The sequence below is a fragment of the Canis lupus genome, chromosome 25 (assembly GCF_003254725.2).
Source record: "Canis lupus dingo isolate Sandy chromosome 25, ASM325472v2, whole genome shotgun sequence".
In the NCBI taxonomy this organism is placed as follows: Eukaryota; Metazoa; Chordata; class Mammalia; order Carnivora; family Canidae; genus Canis; species Canis lupus.
The window spans coordinates 37,889,654-37,907,676 of NC_064267.1; the positions used below are offsets into that span (position 1 = coordinate 37,889,654).

The window sequence follows — 18,023 nt, forward strand, 5'->3', positions numbered from 1 at the left end:
TTCTATAGCCATCCCCCCTTTCCTGGAATGCTCTGCAACCCACTTTTCTCATGAGCACCTTCTTATTCTTCAAGTCTCCTTTTACTCAAAAAGCCCTTTCTTGCCCTATGTAGTTGCCCACATCATTTTTCTCTATCACTGTGTCCTGTTCATGATTCATAATAACTAAACATTTGTTTACTTGTTTAGCTGTTCTCTGAGTACAGGGATCAAATGAATATACTTAAGTCAGACGCTGGCAAATAATACATACTTCTGAATGTGGAATAAGGTAATAATAAGTCTTATATGGTTATTTTTGAGAAAATTATCTGTAATATTAAAATCCTCAGGGCACCTGGGTGGCTCAGTAGGTTAAGCGTCTGCTTTCAGCTCAGGTCACGATTCCGGAGTCCTGGGATCAAGCCCCACATCTGGCTCCCTGATCAGTGGGGAATCTGCCTCTCCCTCCATCCCTCACCCCACTTACGCTCTCTCTCTCAAATAAATAATATCTTAAAAAAATTTAAAATCCTTAAAACTAGAAAGATTTTTTTTCTCTAGTATAACCACACTTTTCTTTTTCTTTTTTTTTTTTTTAATTTTTATTTATTTATGATAGTCACAGAGAGAGAGAGAGAGGCAGAGACATAGGCAGAGGGAGAAGCAGGCTCCATGCACCAGGAGCCCGATGTGGGATTCGATCCTAGGTCTCCAGGATCGCACCCTGGGCCAAAGGCAGGCGCCAAACCGCTGCGCCACCCAGGGATCCCCTATAACCACACTTTTAAAGTTATTTTATTTAGGAACAAATGTTAAAGAAAAGGTAATCCCTGTGAATTCTGAAATGTTTTCATATTTACTAAAATGAGATTTTTTTTTTTCCTATAGCAAGGCACAAACGCTACCCATATCACTATCTAAGTTTTGCTGTGTGGTCTAGAGAAATTCACTGAGTTCCTTTGGGTCTCAGTTTCCTCAAAGGGAACATTCTTCTAGAGGTAGGAAGAATATACTACCATCAAGTAAGAGAAAAACATTTGGCTTTTCTAGGTCTTCTTCAATTTTGTGAACTCACTTCTAAAGCCAACAATCTGGGGATCCCTGGGTGGCTCAGCAGTTTAGTGCCTGCCTTGGGCCCATAGCGTGATCTCAGAGTCTGGGATCAAGTCCTACATCAGGCTCTCTGCATGGAGCCTGCTTCTTCCTCTGCCTGTGTCTCTGCCTCTCTCTGTGTCTTTCATGAATAAAATAAATAAAATCTTTAAAAATAAATAAATAAAGCCAACAATCAATTACTTTCATCTCAGAGAAGTTCCTCCATTCATCTGCCCTGATAGTCTGTGCCACTCTGTTTTACACCAAAGGTGTTGCTCAGATGTTTACTATTCTCATACTACAACCAGGGTACTAGCAACTGATTCTGCATAAAAATTGTATTTCATTTGAATCCTCAACGTGAAAAAAATAGGTTCTGGCTACCTATAAACCATAGCACTAAAATGTACACTTTAGTAGAAAATAACTGATTTAAAAGAAGTATCATTGCTTACATAGTTCAGCAAAGTGCTAAAAGCACAGTGAACAACAAAAAAGCCTGATGACTAGACCACACAGTAAAGCTTTCAGAACCACAAAAAGGAAAACGTTTTGTGAACTGAAGATGGCTACTTTCATACCCCAGAACCCTAACCCATTCTCTCACCTTCCAATCAGAAAGTACAATATACAAACAAGTCAATACCAATATCAATTTTCATGCAAACCACACTTCTGTACATCTGGTAGGAAAAAACGGGAGATTTCCTACATCAGAGCACATTTAGGCTACTATATGATGGCTCTGCCTGTCAGTTAACAAATTTCTTTGGGCTGTGTCCCCCCTTCATAGAGTAGTATTGTATTTTTTGGGGGGGGGGGTAGTACCATATTTGTACAATTATTAAAAGTTTTCGTAAGAATGAAGATAAATGAAAGACACAAAAATGAAAGCATAGACACTACCTGAGGTTAAAAGACTTAATTCAACTGAAATAAAGAAACCAATCATTAGATATACTGATATTGGTACATTTCCTAGTTAAAACTGGTCAAATGAGCATTCGTGGAAAAAAAAATTAACATTTTCAGATGCTGCTCATGTATCACTAATGCCTATATAAGAAAAATAAAAAGAATTTAGTGTATATAATTTCTTCAGCACCATTAACTTGAATTCATGTTCTTTGGAACATATTATAGGAACTGCCTATAGTTAACCTTAGATATGGGACCACTTTAGCAACTCACAAATATACTGAAGCTCTTACAGTTACCATAGAATTATTGTTCACATGACTTCAATTTCTACCTAACCATGTTTCTGAGTCCAAAAATCACTTAAACACGGACTTCCCACTCTGGTATCCCCTCCTCTCCTTACTTTTTGAATGAGCCAATTTTCAACACAGCGTGTAAGTACAGATGTTTTTTCTGCAACTGTGCCCAAGGTGCAAAGCAATGCTTCAAAACAAACAAAAAAGGCGAATCACACATTCAGGCCAATTCCTACTGAGCTATCTTTTTTCCTCACTTGCCAATTCCTTAGTATATTCCCAAAAAAGGCTACTCCAAATCTCTTCATCTCATTTTCAGAAGATGCATGGCTTAATTATTAGATTTGTAATAGTTTTAGAACTAAAGAATCTCAGGAGATATTACTGCTAGCTCCTTCATTTTAATTATAAGTAAACCAAGAACTAGAATTTAAAAGACTACAACTTTACAAACACTGATCCAACTGATGTGAAGTCCCTCCTGCATCCTCAATTTCAGCATGTTTTTTTCATTTTGATCCATTCATTATGCCTCAGGAGCAGATCTAAAGAGGAGTCAGGGACTCAGCCTGAAACCACGCTGCCCGAATACTGTTCCAGTTAGGCCACTTACTAGCTAGGTCAATCTGGACAAATCACTAATTCTTTGTGCCTTGGTTTCTCCACTTGTAAAACAGAATAGTGCTCTCCAGCTCACTTGGTTGTGACCATTAACACATGTAAAAGCACTGAAACTGAACCTAGCACATCGAAATGCTAAGTAAGAGTTAGTTGTGACCTCTACCATATTCACTATGGAACCTCTGGCAAATGCTTCTATTCTACTTTTACTTTACTGTTCTCAATTCCATACTCTCTCCATATCCAAGAAAACAGTTGCTATAATCTTCACCCCTTCAATAGCTTTAAGCAAAACTCTCCCACTCCACATTTCCTCTTTCTTTTGATGCCATGTTTCTTAAATTAGTCTTCTTCATTTCCCACCTACATACCATAGTTTGCTTTTGAAGATTCATCCTTTGGCTCTAGGATTTTTGTTCTCTGAACTCCAATACTTCTTCCTCAGAATACATGCTACCACACATCCAATCCTGATCTTCAGTTTGAGTTCCTGCTCAGGCTCTAAATCTGTATATCTCTAAACACAGGATATTTCCAGCTGAGCATTTTATGATGATCTCACACTCAATTTCCCCACTACAAAATGATTTCTAAGGTACCTTCCAACTATAAAAATCTCCAATATTACCTAAAACAAAATTTGTTATCTCCTCTAGCCATTCATTTATAGACTGTCACTTTACTCAAATGTTTCCAGGTCCTCCCCAGCTGCTAGCAAACATCTCCCCAATTCTACATTTGTATCATTTTCATCTTAATCTTCTTAAAATATTCTATCACATTATCATCCACTTAAAAACCTCCTCTGTTAAGTCCAAATTCCTTAGCTTGGCATTCAAGTTTTTCCCCAATCTGTTCCCAAGCCATCCTTATATTAGAATCCACTAATCCCCATAAATTACTATATACCTCAATCACACTCTATTTACCACCTAAATGTACCCAATATATTTCTGTATAATCACATGACATCTGCCATCCTGGAATGCCTTCCACATTGTTCACTTATATCCCAAATTTTTCATGGCTCAGTTCAATTTGATACTTTCCCATGAAATCTTACAGCCCAGGGTAATCTCTCCCTCATTACAATCCATTTATTGCCTATTCGATTCATTTGCCACTTAATTATATAATGCCTCACACTGTTATCTAAATGTCTACAACATCTTTCACATCACAGTATAAACAAGGGATATCTTATCTCTTTGCATCCACTGCATTTTCCTATAACGCTGTGCAGAGTAAGTACTAAAGAAACTGTTGATTGCAGGACAACACAATCACCTTGCTTCATGAGATACTAGCTACCTGCTTATGTAATCCCATGTAAGAGAAAGAAATTACGGAAGGAATAGTAGAAATAGAAAGTAACTACTTTGTAACCACCTTAATAATAATGATTCATGCAAGAATCATCAATGGATGCTAGCACATCACATGAAACATCCTTGGGGAACAGGATATTTATACAGTCTCAAAATATATCTGAACAAATTACTTATGAATTACAAAGGGAAAAAAGGTACCTTCACAGTGGAGAAATCTGGCGGACACCAAGTGATCAAAGTTAACATCACCAATAATGGGATAAACTGACATCATGTGCCTCCTGATGTGATGCACTGAGGACACAACATCACTTATGTATTATTCCTGCCAAAAATGCATAACCTGAAACTAGTCATGAGGAAACAATCAGACAAACCAAAAACCGAGGGACAATCTACAAAACAACTGACCTATACTCTTCAAAAATGTCAATGTGCTGAAAGACCAAAAGCTGAGGAGCTGAGTGTGTGATCCTGGATTGGATCCTGGATCAGAAAACAAACTGCTATAAAGGACATCACTGCTACACAGAACAACTGATGAATTTGAATGTGGACTGTATTAGATAACGGTATTATACTAATGTTAAACTGCCTGATTTTGAACATTATTCTTTGGTTAGGTGACAGAATTTCCTGGTTCTTGGAAACATCCCTAAGTGTTTCAGGGGAAATGAATTTAAAACTTATTCTCTAATTCTTCAGCAATAATCGTAATACCAATAATAGTAATAATTACAAGTTATCAATAGAAACATTAGGAAAAATGTGACAAAATGTTAACAAGTGGTATATCTATAATACGAAAGATCATTGTACTATTCTGGTACAACTTTTCCATTTTTTTCAAAATAAAAATTTAAAAAACAAGCACCCTAATACCACACAAAAACTCTGAGTTTTTATCCATCTGTGGTATTTTACATTTTATCTGACAATCTTAAAGCAAGACATACTTGCAAGAGAAGAGTTTGCGCTATCTAAGCATTTATTTAAAATAGCAAAAACATCTCTTTAGAACCTAAGAAACATTTTATAATTTTAATAGCCCAAGAGTAATCTTTTTGTTTTTAATTCACATTTACTATAGAACTCAGTTAAAGTAAGTCAATTTCAACTGGTGAAAAGTCTTAAGATGGTATTTTTTAAACAATGTAGTTTTACTTTATTTTCGTATATACATAGAAAGTAAAGAAAGATAAAATGGACTGACTGGTCAAGCATTTTAAGGAAAAAATGATCTCTAATTCATATATTAATAAACAACTATTTGTAAAAATTAGTCAAAGTTTGTTTCCTTAATTATGATTACAGATAATTATTTATCATAAATCACAAACTTCATTTTCCCTCAATTATAAAAAATTCTGATTTAGCTGATTTAAGTTTTAAGTAGGTTTTATAATACAGCCATTAGTTGATTACTATTTCTATAGGTTTCCTGAAGCCTTTAAAACTAATACTTCTAGTCAAAGTACAACATAGTATATAAAGGATTTCCTAGATTCCATATAATTAGCAATAGTCCTTTAAAGTTGGATACCTTATTTATGAGATGTTCGGTAACAACTTCTCTTAGTCCAGTGTAGAGCTTTTCTCCATGTTTATGCAAAACCATTGTATAAGCATTTCTATAGAGCTCCTCAAAACTAAGACCACTGTTATTCTTACGCTGGATTTCTTGAATTGCATTTTTCAGAAGGTCCCATATGCTGTTTACATATTTTTCATCCATGGTCATCTGTAATATCCGAGAGAAAAAGAGACAAAAAAAAAAACACCAATGGTTGAAAATCTTTCTTGTATTTGTCCATATAGTAACTATTTTGTTATATGGCTATGATTATAAATCTGCATGACTTATACGGATGTTAACAGTCTACTTTAACAAAAATAAAGGGATACATATAAAAATAGTTTTTAGAGCTGACAGAGCAATTTTTAAGAAATCATTTAAGACCTCCCTCCTTTCTCATATGCCCTCCAACTTAAATGAAATCATAATCACCGATGTTAATACTTGCTTTAGCCGAAAGTGTAAGACATCTTTTCCTTAGTTTATTTAGTAGAATACAGGCTCAGAGAGATACTGAGACAGAAAGAGTTCCTTGATTTAAAAAAATATTTAGGGGGTGGCTGGGTGTCACAGTGGTTTAAGCCTCCGATTCTTGGTTTCGGCTCAGGTCATGATCTCAGGATAGTGAGTCTGAGCCCCATGTTGGCTCCACACTCAGCACAGAGTCTGCTTAGGTTTCTCTCTCCAGCTCCCTCTGCCCCCTCTCTCCCTGCCCTCCCCAGCACTCTTTCTAAAATAAATAAATCTTTACCAAAAAAAAAAAAAAAATGAGGACATGAACACTATTTTCCTCTCTTGAAGATTTATAGAGCTCCCTAGCAAATTAAAGATTGGAAGAAGACCTGCCATTAAAAACAAAACAAAAAAAGCCCACATTTTCTGTTTAACCTAGCATTCTTATTTTCTTCCTTTCCCAATTTAGATTCCACAGTTCATTATTTGTAGCTACCTCGCATACACCCATGAAACACTTGCCCCCCACCCCTCCAAAATATTTGTCATTCTAAACCCCATCTACACACCTACTCATCACACGCACCAACATGTGTAGCCACACTCATATTCAATACACCTCAGTTTAAATTCATTACCACTAACCACAATGGGTTCTGAGTATAACCCAATAATCCTACAAGACTAATGATTCTACCTTCCTAGATGATTTTATACCATCTCCTTTGTCCTCACTCTAGGATAATGACTTGCTTCCTGTTCTACAGAAAACAGAAACAATCTGAAAACGCACAAACCCCGACCATGTTGACCAATTTCATTACGTAGTATACTACCTCTACTGTATTCGTGCTCAAAGTACTAAGGTCTTATACTCAAACTAGACAGGGAGTAGAAACACAGGCATCATCAAGGATTTATTAAAAATGCAGAATTTCAGGCTCTACCACAAACCTACAGAACCATAATCTGCGGTGACTCCAGATGATATGTATACAGAATGTTTAGTTCCATCCCAACTCGCCTTTTCAAGGACCTTCCTATCAATTTCCCTTCTCAGCATCATCACATTCTTTCCTCTCTGCTAGACAATTTCCACCCACATTCAAAATCATCAGTTTCCCATCCTAAAAACAAATCCTCACAAACCCACTATTTCTCCAATACTATCCAATTTGTCTTTTTCCACTTACAGCAAAAATCACAGGCCTTGAGACATTTCTATATTCACTGTCTCCAAGTCTCATTTTTTGCATTATCTCTTGCATCTACTCCAATAAAGCTTTCATCAATGCTACCATTTCATTTAAATGACTCAAGGTCACCAGTGACTTCCATCCTGCTAAATCTAGATGGTCAGTCTTAGTTCTTATCACTCTCGACCTATCTGGCAGCAACTGAAGAGCTGATCACTCCTCCTTCAGATTCCTCACTTGCCTTCCAAGGACTACAATTCTCTTGTTTTTATTCTTATTCCTCTAGTTCCTATTTCAGTCCGCTTACCAGTTCTTTCTCCTCACAGCAACCTCCAAACCTGAACTTTTTTGTGTAGCCACAACTGTTTTCAGGTGAAGGCGATTTCATCTATGCTCATAGCTTAAGTTAACCTCAAAATTTATATACTCTGGTCCTCTCTCCTTGATACAGAGTCCTATATTCAGCCATGTTTTCAATATTTTGACTTGAATACCTATTAGGCATCGCAAACATACCAAGTGCAAAACAGAAATCTTTATCTTTGCCCCTAAGTCCGCTTCCCCTGCAGTCCTCCAAGTAAGCAAATGTCAACTCCATCTTTCCAGTTGCTAAGGCCAAAAAGTTTGTAATTTCCTTTATTCCCTCACCTTGATTCTAATTCAACAGGAAATTCTGTTGTCTCTACCTCCTAAATGTACCCAGAATCCAACTCCTACTCACCTCTTCCACTACTACTAGCCTCGTCCAAACTATCATCATCTCTCAGAGTATTCCAACAGCCTCTAACTGGTCTGTTACTGCTTTTGTCCCCCTATTATAGAGCAACCGGTGACCTTCTAAAAACATAAATCATGTCACTCTTCTGCTCTCAACCCTCAAATGACTTTTCATTTCTCTTGGAGTTAAGGTCCTTCTATAAACTACAAAACATTATTTGATCTGATAATCTGACTTCACCTATTCTTCCTCCTTGCTCACTCTGGTCCAGCCACACCAGGCTCCTTGCTATTCTTTGGAGTATGCCAAACAGGTTTGTTTCAAGGTATCTGTTCATTTGCTATTCTGTCTCTCAAATGTTCTTCCCTCAGGTATCTGCATGGCTCATTCACCTTATCAACCTCAAAACTGTTCAGTCATCACCATAAAATGAAGCTTTAACTGCCCACTCCATTTAAAATAGCAGTCTCCTCCTACAAATTCACCCCCAAATTCCAATCTCAGATTGCTTTTTCTCCCCTCCCTTATTTCATTTCCTGGCCTTTCTCCTCCCATCCAAATGTCAGCTCCATGAAGGCAGGGATTTTTTTTCACTGCAGAATCCCTCAGCTACTGAAGTAACACGTGGCATATAACAGACAGTCATACTTGTTGATGGAATGATTTCCTGCTAATTCCTTATGACTAAAGAGCTGCTTTTTTGCCACATGATCTGCATTCACAACCTGGGAAACATCGCAATAATTGTTCATCAGCTTCACAAATATTTCTGACCTGGACTGGACATCAATTACTGAGCTAGTGGAATCCTCTCCAAAGAAGAGTAGGAGAAACTTTTGGAGGTGATGAATATGTTTATCGCATAGATGATGGTGATGGCTTCACAGGTGAATACTTACCTCTAAATTCGTCAAGTTGCATATGTTAAATACGTACAGCTTTTTTATGTCCATCAAGTCTCAATAAAGTGGTTTATGAAAAATACCACACTCCTTCCAAGCAATGTCCAATGGGTATGAATGTGAAAGAGTAAGGAATATAGAATATACATAGGCAAAATAGTTCTTTCAGTTACCCTAGCAATAATATATAAGCTCAAATTTCAGTCATAGAAGATTCTTAAGCAGATGACTCAAATAGTCTTATTATTCTAATCTTTTCTGGAGTGCTTAGAAGGAATTCTATAAAATAACTACTTCTTTTTTATTACTTACATCTTACTCAAATCCCAAATCTACTAAAGAGTTTTCTGAAACGGCCTTAAGAGAATTTATCTCTACGTCCAAACTACTATCTTATTTTTATCAGATACCCTGATATGTAGGATGCCATTCATATAAGATATTTTAAATAAGATGTAGCTGTTCCTAAGTTTTCACAAATAAAAGATTCAGGTCCATAGGATAATGATGGTCTCAAGTACTTCATATACGTGCAATATGGTTTTAGTCTGCTGGCAGCACATGCAGGGGTTATAAAAAAGCAGACTAAGACACCATCTCTTGACATTAAACAATGAACATATAAAGCAGAACATTCAAAACAATTCCAGAGAAAGACCAAAGTTAATGTGGACTATCAACTCCAGAGTAACTATATTACTAATAGTTGAGCAAAACTTCAAATGATCTCTTCAGGCTCTATAAAATAAGATCCCATGAAAGCTGGAAAATGTACAATAAGATCCCTACCCATCACGAATTACTTAATAGAAACTAAAGAATTTTAAAAACATAAACCAAGAGATTTCGAATACTGTAGAAATAACCTTAACATTATAATAAATCATTTCTCACATATATAAATCAAGAGTTGTTTTATAATCCAAGATTCTACGGAGTATTTTCCTCAGTACTCATGCTATATAGGGCAGGGCAGATATGGAGCCACAGGACAGCAATGTTTAGGCATAAAAATTTTCAAGTAAATGAAAAAATAGACCCAGAGACATTAAATGATTTACCCCAAATCTCAGAGCAGAGACTAGAATTTATACATCCCCAAATCTAGTCCAAACTGCTGGACTCACATTACATTCTGCTAATACGGTATAGTAATATCACAGTGTGAGTCTCTGATTATCATGTGGTATATACTAGTAGAGAATATAAGTTTTGCTGTCCAGAAGGCATGGGTTTGTGTCATGGCTTTGCTAATTTAAAAGGCCATGTGACCTTGGGCAAATTTAACTCTTCAAAATCTTCATTTCCTCTCTTGTAAAGTAGGTTTAATAACAGTATCTATCTCAAAGGACTATCACGAAGATTAAGTAAGAATGTCAGAATTTAGCCCAGCCCAGGGCACAGTACAATCCTTCACATGCCGACTAATGAAAAGTGTCCAATGAAAGACTCTCTTAAACTGTCATCAATGGGCATCAACTGTCAGAAGGAAAAAAATAACTTTTCAAGCTTAATAAACAAACAGATGCGAGATAAAAACAAGAGTACGAAAGAGTACAAGTAGGCTAAATGCAAGTCAGTATAATGTAGCCTTCTTTTAGAAACACAATTCCCTACTTCCTATCTCGTATTCTTCCAGTGCCATTTAAAACATTTTAATCCCCAGAGTCCCGTCCTTGGCTCTTTTCACTTTACACTGGGTCACTATGCATTTCCATCATTGTCATGGTTACAATTACTACCCACACATCTGAAGTTCTAAAATTTACAAGACACCAGATTAGCAAGAGATTCTGGAGCCTCTAAAACTGTACACAAAATTTTGCAAATATAATGTGTGCATTTTTTTTTTCCTGGATGAGGATTCCTGTGCTTTTATCAGATTTCCCAAGAACTTTGGCCCACATCTCTAAGAATAAATTATTGACTTATATGCTAATTGCTCCCAAATCTGTATGGCCTGCCCAGATATTCCCCCAAAGTCTAAAACTACTTTATTCAACTGCCTGCTGGACACATCTCAAAATGCTCTAGATACAGATCAAATTTATCAAGTCCAAAATCCCCACTAAAGTGATCCTCAAAACACACACATAACTTGCTTCTGTATTCTCTAATTCACAAGCCACCTAGTTATACATGCTAGAATCATATGCTCTAACTTTTCATCTCTCGTCCCCTTTTCATTCAATCATCAAGTGCTAACATAAGCCCAAAATAGTTCTCAAATATGCTCCCATTCTTTCACCTTACATACTCTTGTCCTAAAACTTGCATCAAGATCACCATGACAGCCTTCCAACTATCATGAACTCCAATAACCTCTATGAATCTATCTTTCTCAGAATCACCATTTAAAAAACAAACTCAAGCATCACAGGCATGTTTAAAATCTAGCTCTCATTAAGAACAGGGGTGGAAGGATGTACTTTAAAAAAGTGTACTCTAATACTATTTAAAATCTAGTCTATGCCTACTTCTCTCGCTTTACTCACTACTACCTTACATTTATTCCTTGATAACATTAAATCAATGGTTATTCTCAATCCAGTGACATACCTCCCCCTCATTCACCACCCTCCCACATCATCTTAAAGCCTCCCCACCCCCTGCCTCTGCTCTTCTTTATTCAATTCTTTACATAACCTCTGAACACAACTCAGATGTCCTATCTCCCAGGAATCCTTCCCTGACCTCCTCAAGCAAAGTGAACTCCTTCTTAGTTCTTTTTTTTAAAAGAGATTTTATTTTACTTATTCATGAGAGACACACACAGAGAGAGGCAGAGACACAGGCAGAGGGAGAAGCAGGCTCCATTCAGGGAGCCCGACGTGAGACCCGATCCCGGGACTCCAAGATCACTCACTGGGCCAGAGGCAGGCACTAAACCATGGAGCCACCCGGAGATCCCACTCCTTCTTAGTTCTTTGATAATACCCAAGACATATCTATCACTATACTTCATGTTGATTCATAATTATCTGTGCATGTTTTTCCTCCACTAGATTATGAGCTACTTAAGGGGTTATGCATTTTCCTTCAATGCTATTTAGATAGCCATAAACAAATGTCTGGTGAATACTGTTTTACCTATATTATACTAATGCAATTTTGAACCTTTGAATTAGTAAGCACAAAGATATGGAAAAATATTTCAATGTGCTTATTATCCACAGCGATTAATGTAATTTTAAAATAATCAAATGTCCTTTTCAAATAAAATATAATGTGCGAACAAAAGACTCCTAAATTTCACTTATCATGGAGTATTTTCAGTTTTTCACATTCACTTAACTGCTTATTCATTAATTGTATTAGTAAATGTTAACTAGGAGGAAAAATCATAATAAAAAAGGTCCTTCAGGAGAGGATTCACAAGCTACAATCTTTCCCTAAATCAAGCAAGTCCAAAAACAATATGCCAAAGGAAATGGGCTTCAAGTGCAGATTCTTACATATGCATGTTTTGGTATCAAGTGAACGTGTCAGTAACAGTGGCAAAATAGTTATGTTACTGATGAACTTTAATTTCTCACTCATCTTTGGTACAGAATATAACCATTAACTGTCAATGAAAATTAAAAGATGGGCAGCCCCGGTGGCTCAGCGGTTTAGCGCCACCTTCAGCCTAGGGTATGATCCTGGAGACCCGGGATCAAGTCCCACGTTAGGCTCCTGCATGGAGCCTGTGTCTCTGCCTCTCTGTTTCTCATGAATAAATAAATAAAATCTGTAAATAAATTTAAAAAAAGAACTAAATGTTAAGCCTTAATCTCATCAATATGCTAACCGCAAAAACATCAGTCTATACTTCTCTAGAGCCATAAAACTTATAGGCCTTTAAGACTGTGTCTTTAAAAAAAAAAAAAAAACCGATAACATTCTTTAAAAGTAATATTCTAAATTATTCACACAGGATTTTAAACTCATTGATGAACCAGATTTCCTTAGGTTCCATTAACTGCAAATACACTCAGGAAGGAATTTGTTTATAATGCTGCAGAACAAGAACATAATAAAATGCACACATACAAACATTTAATGTTTGCTAATTATTAGGCATAAGAGGTATTCTGCTCCAAGTTCAAGTTATAAAGTGATCAGCAAGGACAGTAAACTCATTTAGTAAGAAAAGAAACAAAAACTCTTTTTAAAGGAAAGGTATAATTAAACATTCTTAAATGCTTATGGTTTAATGAGACTTTTAAAAACCAAATCGAGACTTTATTTTTAAAACTGACCTCCACTCTCTTGCCTCTTCCTAATCCAGGGTTACAATTTCCTCACTAGTAAGTATCAATAACAAAAATAACCCTACAGTCTTAATTTTCTTTCACAAACATCTTTGATTATTCATCTACACTATTTCAAACGATATAAAAACCACCTTTAAAATGCCTGAATTTGAAAGGATGACAGTCTATACTTACACATCTTGAAGGATCTGTAATAATCAAGAGTTGAAGTAATTAAAACTAAAATGAAGAGAACTGTATTCTTCACATTCACTATATACAAAGCACAAGAAGTCTTTAGTCTCCTGTGAATAATTTTCGCAACAAGAAATTTAGAACAGGGTGGGTGGGGAAAAAGGGTGAGAATTTGAAATTCCAAGCAATTCAGAATGACACAGCTAGAAAAAAAATAAACAAGGAAAAATGCTTGATTTTAATTTTGAGCTTTAGCCTCAAAAGAAAGTTGCTCTGGTACAAATATCTGAGGAATGGCAGTTTTCTAGTCAGACACACTAAATCATAAATTATGTAAGGACGCTCCCTCCCAGATTACACACACCTCAGAGTAATATAAAGTCTCTCTTCTCTTCCTTTATTTTATTGTACCCTTTATAATACATGGCACAATGCCTTTCAAAAAAATATGATTTGAATGTGGTCCAGTTACAATTAATTATGATGATGAATCTTATTTGATGACCAACAACTACATAATGATGTATGACACCTGCAAGCATCCCATTTATCCATCAATCTTTAACCAGCCTCAACCATCAAAAATATAACCAAAGACCCAAGTGCTAAGGAAAACAGTACAATGGGATACATTCAAACTTTGGACAAGTTATTTAATTTTCCAGAATTTATTTTCCTCACATGCTCGTGGCAGTAGAATTGGAAGATGATGTACTGTGTGGTAATTAACAAAGTTTGTGAAAACATCTGGCACACAGCGCTTGTTCAGTAAGTTCGTTTCTTTACTATACAAAATTGACATAGAGCCTTACTTAATGACTTAACCGGAATGTAAAGTTGAGACTGATGTTTGTTCAAATGGTTACTCTGTGGTTACAGTTGACATCAGATGGGCACAGAACTGTGCTGCCAAAAGTAATAAAACTGATGTCAAGGGAGCAGAGAAAAAGATTATCAATTAGAAAAGCACAAGAGCCTGAGACAATTCTGTGAAATCACAAACCAAGTCTGATCTATGTTTATTTGGGCTCTTAGTATCACTAGGGATCAGAAATGTTTATAATGAGAAAGCTAAATCATCAATGGAGGGTTCAATTATAATCTGCATTTTAGTCCTCAGCATGAGTAGGCTGATTGAAAATCAATTTGAAAATTTGGAACAATTTATTTTTTCAAATACCAAAGATCAAACTTACAGATTAGCCTATTAAAGTCCATGGAAGTCACAACTCACTTGAGTACAGACAATGTATTTCAAATATACCTCTATGAATGACTTTTGCGTATATGACAAAAGATATGTGTGACATTTCATGGTCTGGTAATCACCATAAGATGCAATTTTAAGTATTCCCACTGAAACAAGAAGTTTGTCACTGTTCTACTACTGATGTTGTTTTCACTAATGAGAAAAGAGAGACTACCATCTAGGCACCGTGAAACACATTTATCTGGAGAATACAAAATTCATCTTGACCAGAAATCTTCAAACATTATAATTAGAGACATTCACTATAAAGAAAATTGCTTATACTTTATATCTAAGTGCATGTTTGAGTTCCAGGTTTCCATCCTACAATCTAAAATTATTAATTCTAATGAAAAGTGACAGTATTTTCTTCTCTTTAGTTTAGGTAATGTGTTTTTTTTGTGAAATGGGTAAGCCCTGTTTTTCTAAAACTATGGTAATGTGTGTAAAAAGCTCTACAAATTGTAAATTACACTGGAATCAGCTACACACAATCCAAAGAGGAAAAAAAACATGTGAAAAAGTATAAACTACCAGTTAGCTTTGTCTTTGAGTGACTAACTGTAACCAAATGTGATGTGATAGCAAAAGCCCAGGATACGAAATTGCAAAAAGCTGGTATCAAATCTCAAAATTTCTCTAAAACTACCAACTCATACAAAAGTATACAAAAACATAGCTAATTTCCCACTACTTGTACTATTTGACCATCATCACTGAAATCAACCATTCTTATTTTAAACAAAGTCCTAAATCCAAAAGAGAGGTAGGTGACTTTTGCAACACCACACAAAATATTTTGCCACAAAAGAACATACCAACATTCCATTCCTAGACTTATGTATACATACATACACCTACGTAACTGAAATTTTTAGAGTTAGAATGAGCCTAAGATAAAAATTAAAATCTCATTTTACTAATGAGGAAACTGAGGCTAAGTGGCTTAACAGGATCATATAGCTAATTAGAGCAATGAAGAAATCCAAGTGTCCTAAACTAGGAGTCCTCCCACTAACCCCAAATCACCTGGGTGCTTAGTATTAAGGCATCTTTTTATAATTGAATAGATCGATGTTAACACTGAATTATTATGGCTAGATGCTTGTTTCAGTTCGGACTAGAGAAAAGAGCCTTTAACTTAAATCAGGTTTCTAGTCATGGTTCTTCCATAAATTCAAGTCGTGAGTAAATCATCCTCTCTAGTCCTCCCTTTCTTCATCTATTAGGACTGGAACAGCTTCTCTCTAAAATCCCTTTTAGCTTTTAAAAATTAAAATATGAATACAAACAGGAGCAAATAAATTGTTTATTTGGCTAGGGATAGTGTTAAAAAAAACCCACTTCTTTCATGTCTCATTTGCATATGCCATAAGGAAAAGTGAATTAAAGTATCTGATCTTTGTGCTTCAAAATTTGTTTTACTGTTTAATGTATTTCTTAATATGTTCTCAAAGGCAAAAATTAAAGATTAAAGTATTTTAACTTCACATACTTTAAAAACATATACTTAAAAAAATAAATTTCTGGGGCACCTTGGTGGCTCAGGGGGTTAAGCATCTGCCTTCAGCTCAGGTCCTGATCCCCAGGGTCCTGGGATGAATGAAGCCTCACATGAGGATCCCTGTTCAGTAGAAGTCTACTTCTCTAGCTGCCCCTCCCCCACCTCCTGTTGTGCTCTATCAAAAAAAAAAAAGATAAATTTCTATTAACTGAAAAAGTTAGAAATGTGCTATCAGCCTTATAGCTTAAAAAGAAAAGCGTTAACTCACAAATATGTCAGCTACTGCCTTTCTCATAGGTTTTGACTTTGCTTTATTCAAGCCAATTCACACTAGCATAGAGCAATTTATATACTCAAATTTTACTGAATATATACTTTTATTGATTCGAAGTTCTTACTTTTATTCTCTTATGAGAGGTGCATTTACTTGAATCTAGCGAGACTTGCACTTGCAAAAGCTTCTTCCAAGGGCCAAAAACTAATTTTCAATTCTTTGTATAAAGAGTACTGCATTGTATAAGCCTGGATCTGCCTGTGGCTAATAATTTGAACAGCAATCTTAGAATTAATTTTCTAATATATTCCTCTTAAGAAAGTAAATGTTTCAGAATCTAGCAAATGCTTAACAGAATACAACTAGGCAGTGTAGTGTGGTGTAGTGGAAAGAACATGAATTTTTGAATCAAACCACCTGGGATCTAAATTCCAGCTTTGCCCTTTCTTAGGTAGACATGTAATATTATACACACCTTACTAGGTCTCTCTGAGCCTTAGATTTAAAACAGTAACAACATCTAAAGGTTCTAAGGATTTGAGATAATTATATTTCCAAGCACCTAAAACACAACCTAACATAAGGTAGACATTCAACAAGTTGTAGGTTACTAATCTCATAAAGCAATTTCTCATACTATCTAAAAATTGTAAAGGAAGAAGGAAAAAGAATGTATCATGATTACTTTCAAGAGGATAGGGAAAACAGATGAGGCTAAGGGGTTGCTCAGTTAAGAGTTGCTTCAGATAAGAATGACATGCAATCATGTTAAAGAATACCTCCTAGCAATGAGGCCTTACTTTTATAGAAAAAATAACTCTAAAGAAGCTTGTATTTTCTTAAAGTAGGCAAAGATATTCCTTTGAGGTCTTTATTCTTTTGTTTAGCAGTAACCTTTTCTCATTTAAAGAGTAAATTTAGGTCCATCCCTTTCCTCAATGATTACAAGTAGTGAAAGAATGAAAAGTCAAATTAGGAAGTTTTACTTCCACTACATTTTCAACCTCAAACTGACTTAAAAAAATAAAGGAATGCCTTCTAGTAGCAAAAGCTCTGAATTACGGGTTAAGTCAGCTAAAGGATCCGTTCTCAATTTATATTAATTATCTCAACTTGGGCAAGTAGGACTCTCCTTGACTTTAAAAGGACTGGATTAATGATTAGTGATTTTTAAAGCAGTGGTTAATAGAACTTTTCCAAATTGAAGTCTTTTATACAAATGGCAATTTACAGACAGCTTTAAATAACAAGAGGAGATTTTTGAAGATACACCTACTCCACTCCTCCTATGCCTCCTGGGTCCTGGAGATTATGAGTTTGGGAAGGACTGGCCCACATGAAAAGCATCACGCTTTTAGTTGAAAATTCTGACTTTACAATCAGAAAATTTTTTCAAGTATCTGTGATGCCCATTCATTAGAAAGCACTTTATGACATTTCTTTTAACTGCCACAACTAATCTCTGAGAAATATTG

The 18,023-nt window shown here is 35.7% G+C and overlaps 1 protein-coding gene across 5 annotated transcripts in view; it reads right to left on the minus strand.

Annotated features, from left to right (window-relative positions):
* The window catches only part of CUL3 (cullin 3), an 87,543-nt gene that overhangs the window by 61,697 nt on the left and 7,823 nt on the right, over positions 1-18,023 (minus strand). For 3 of the 5 annotated variants that reach the window (XM_025463230.3, XM_025463229.3, XM_035720314.2), the window contains exon 2: positions 5,790-5,987. The exons of 1 other annotated variant lie outside the window; for it this stretch is intronic. In XM_025463230.3, the coding sequence (XP_025319015.1) occupies positions 5,790-5,987 (198 nt within the window). Of the gene's footprint in view, positions 1-4,444; positions 4,508-5,789; positions 5,988-18,023 lie in introns of those variants that run through there. One more of the 5 variants, XM_025463232.3, reaches the window with a different exon arrangement.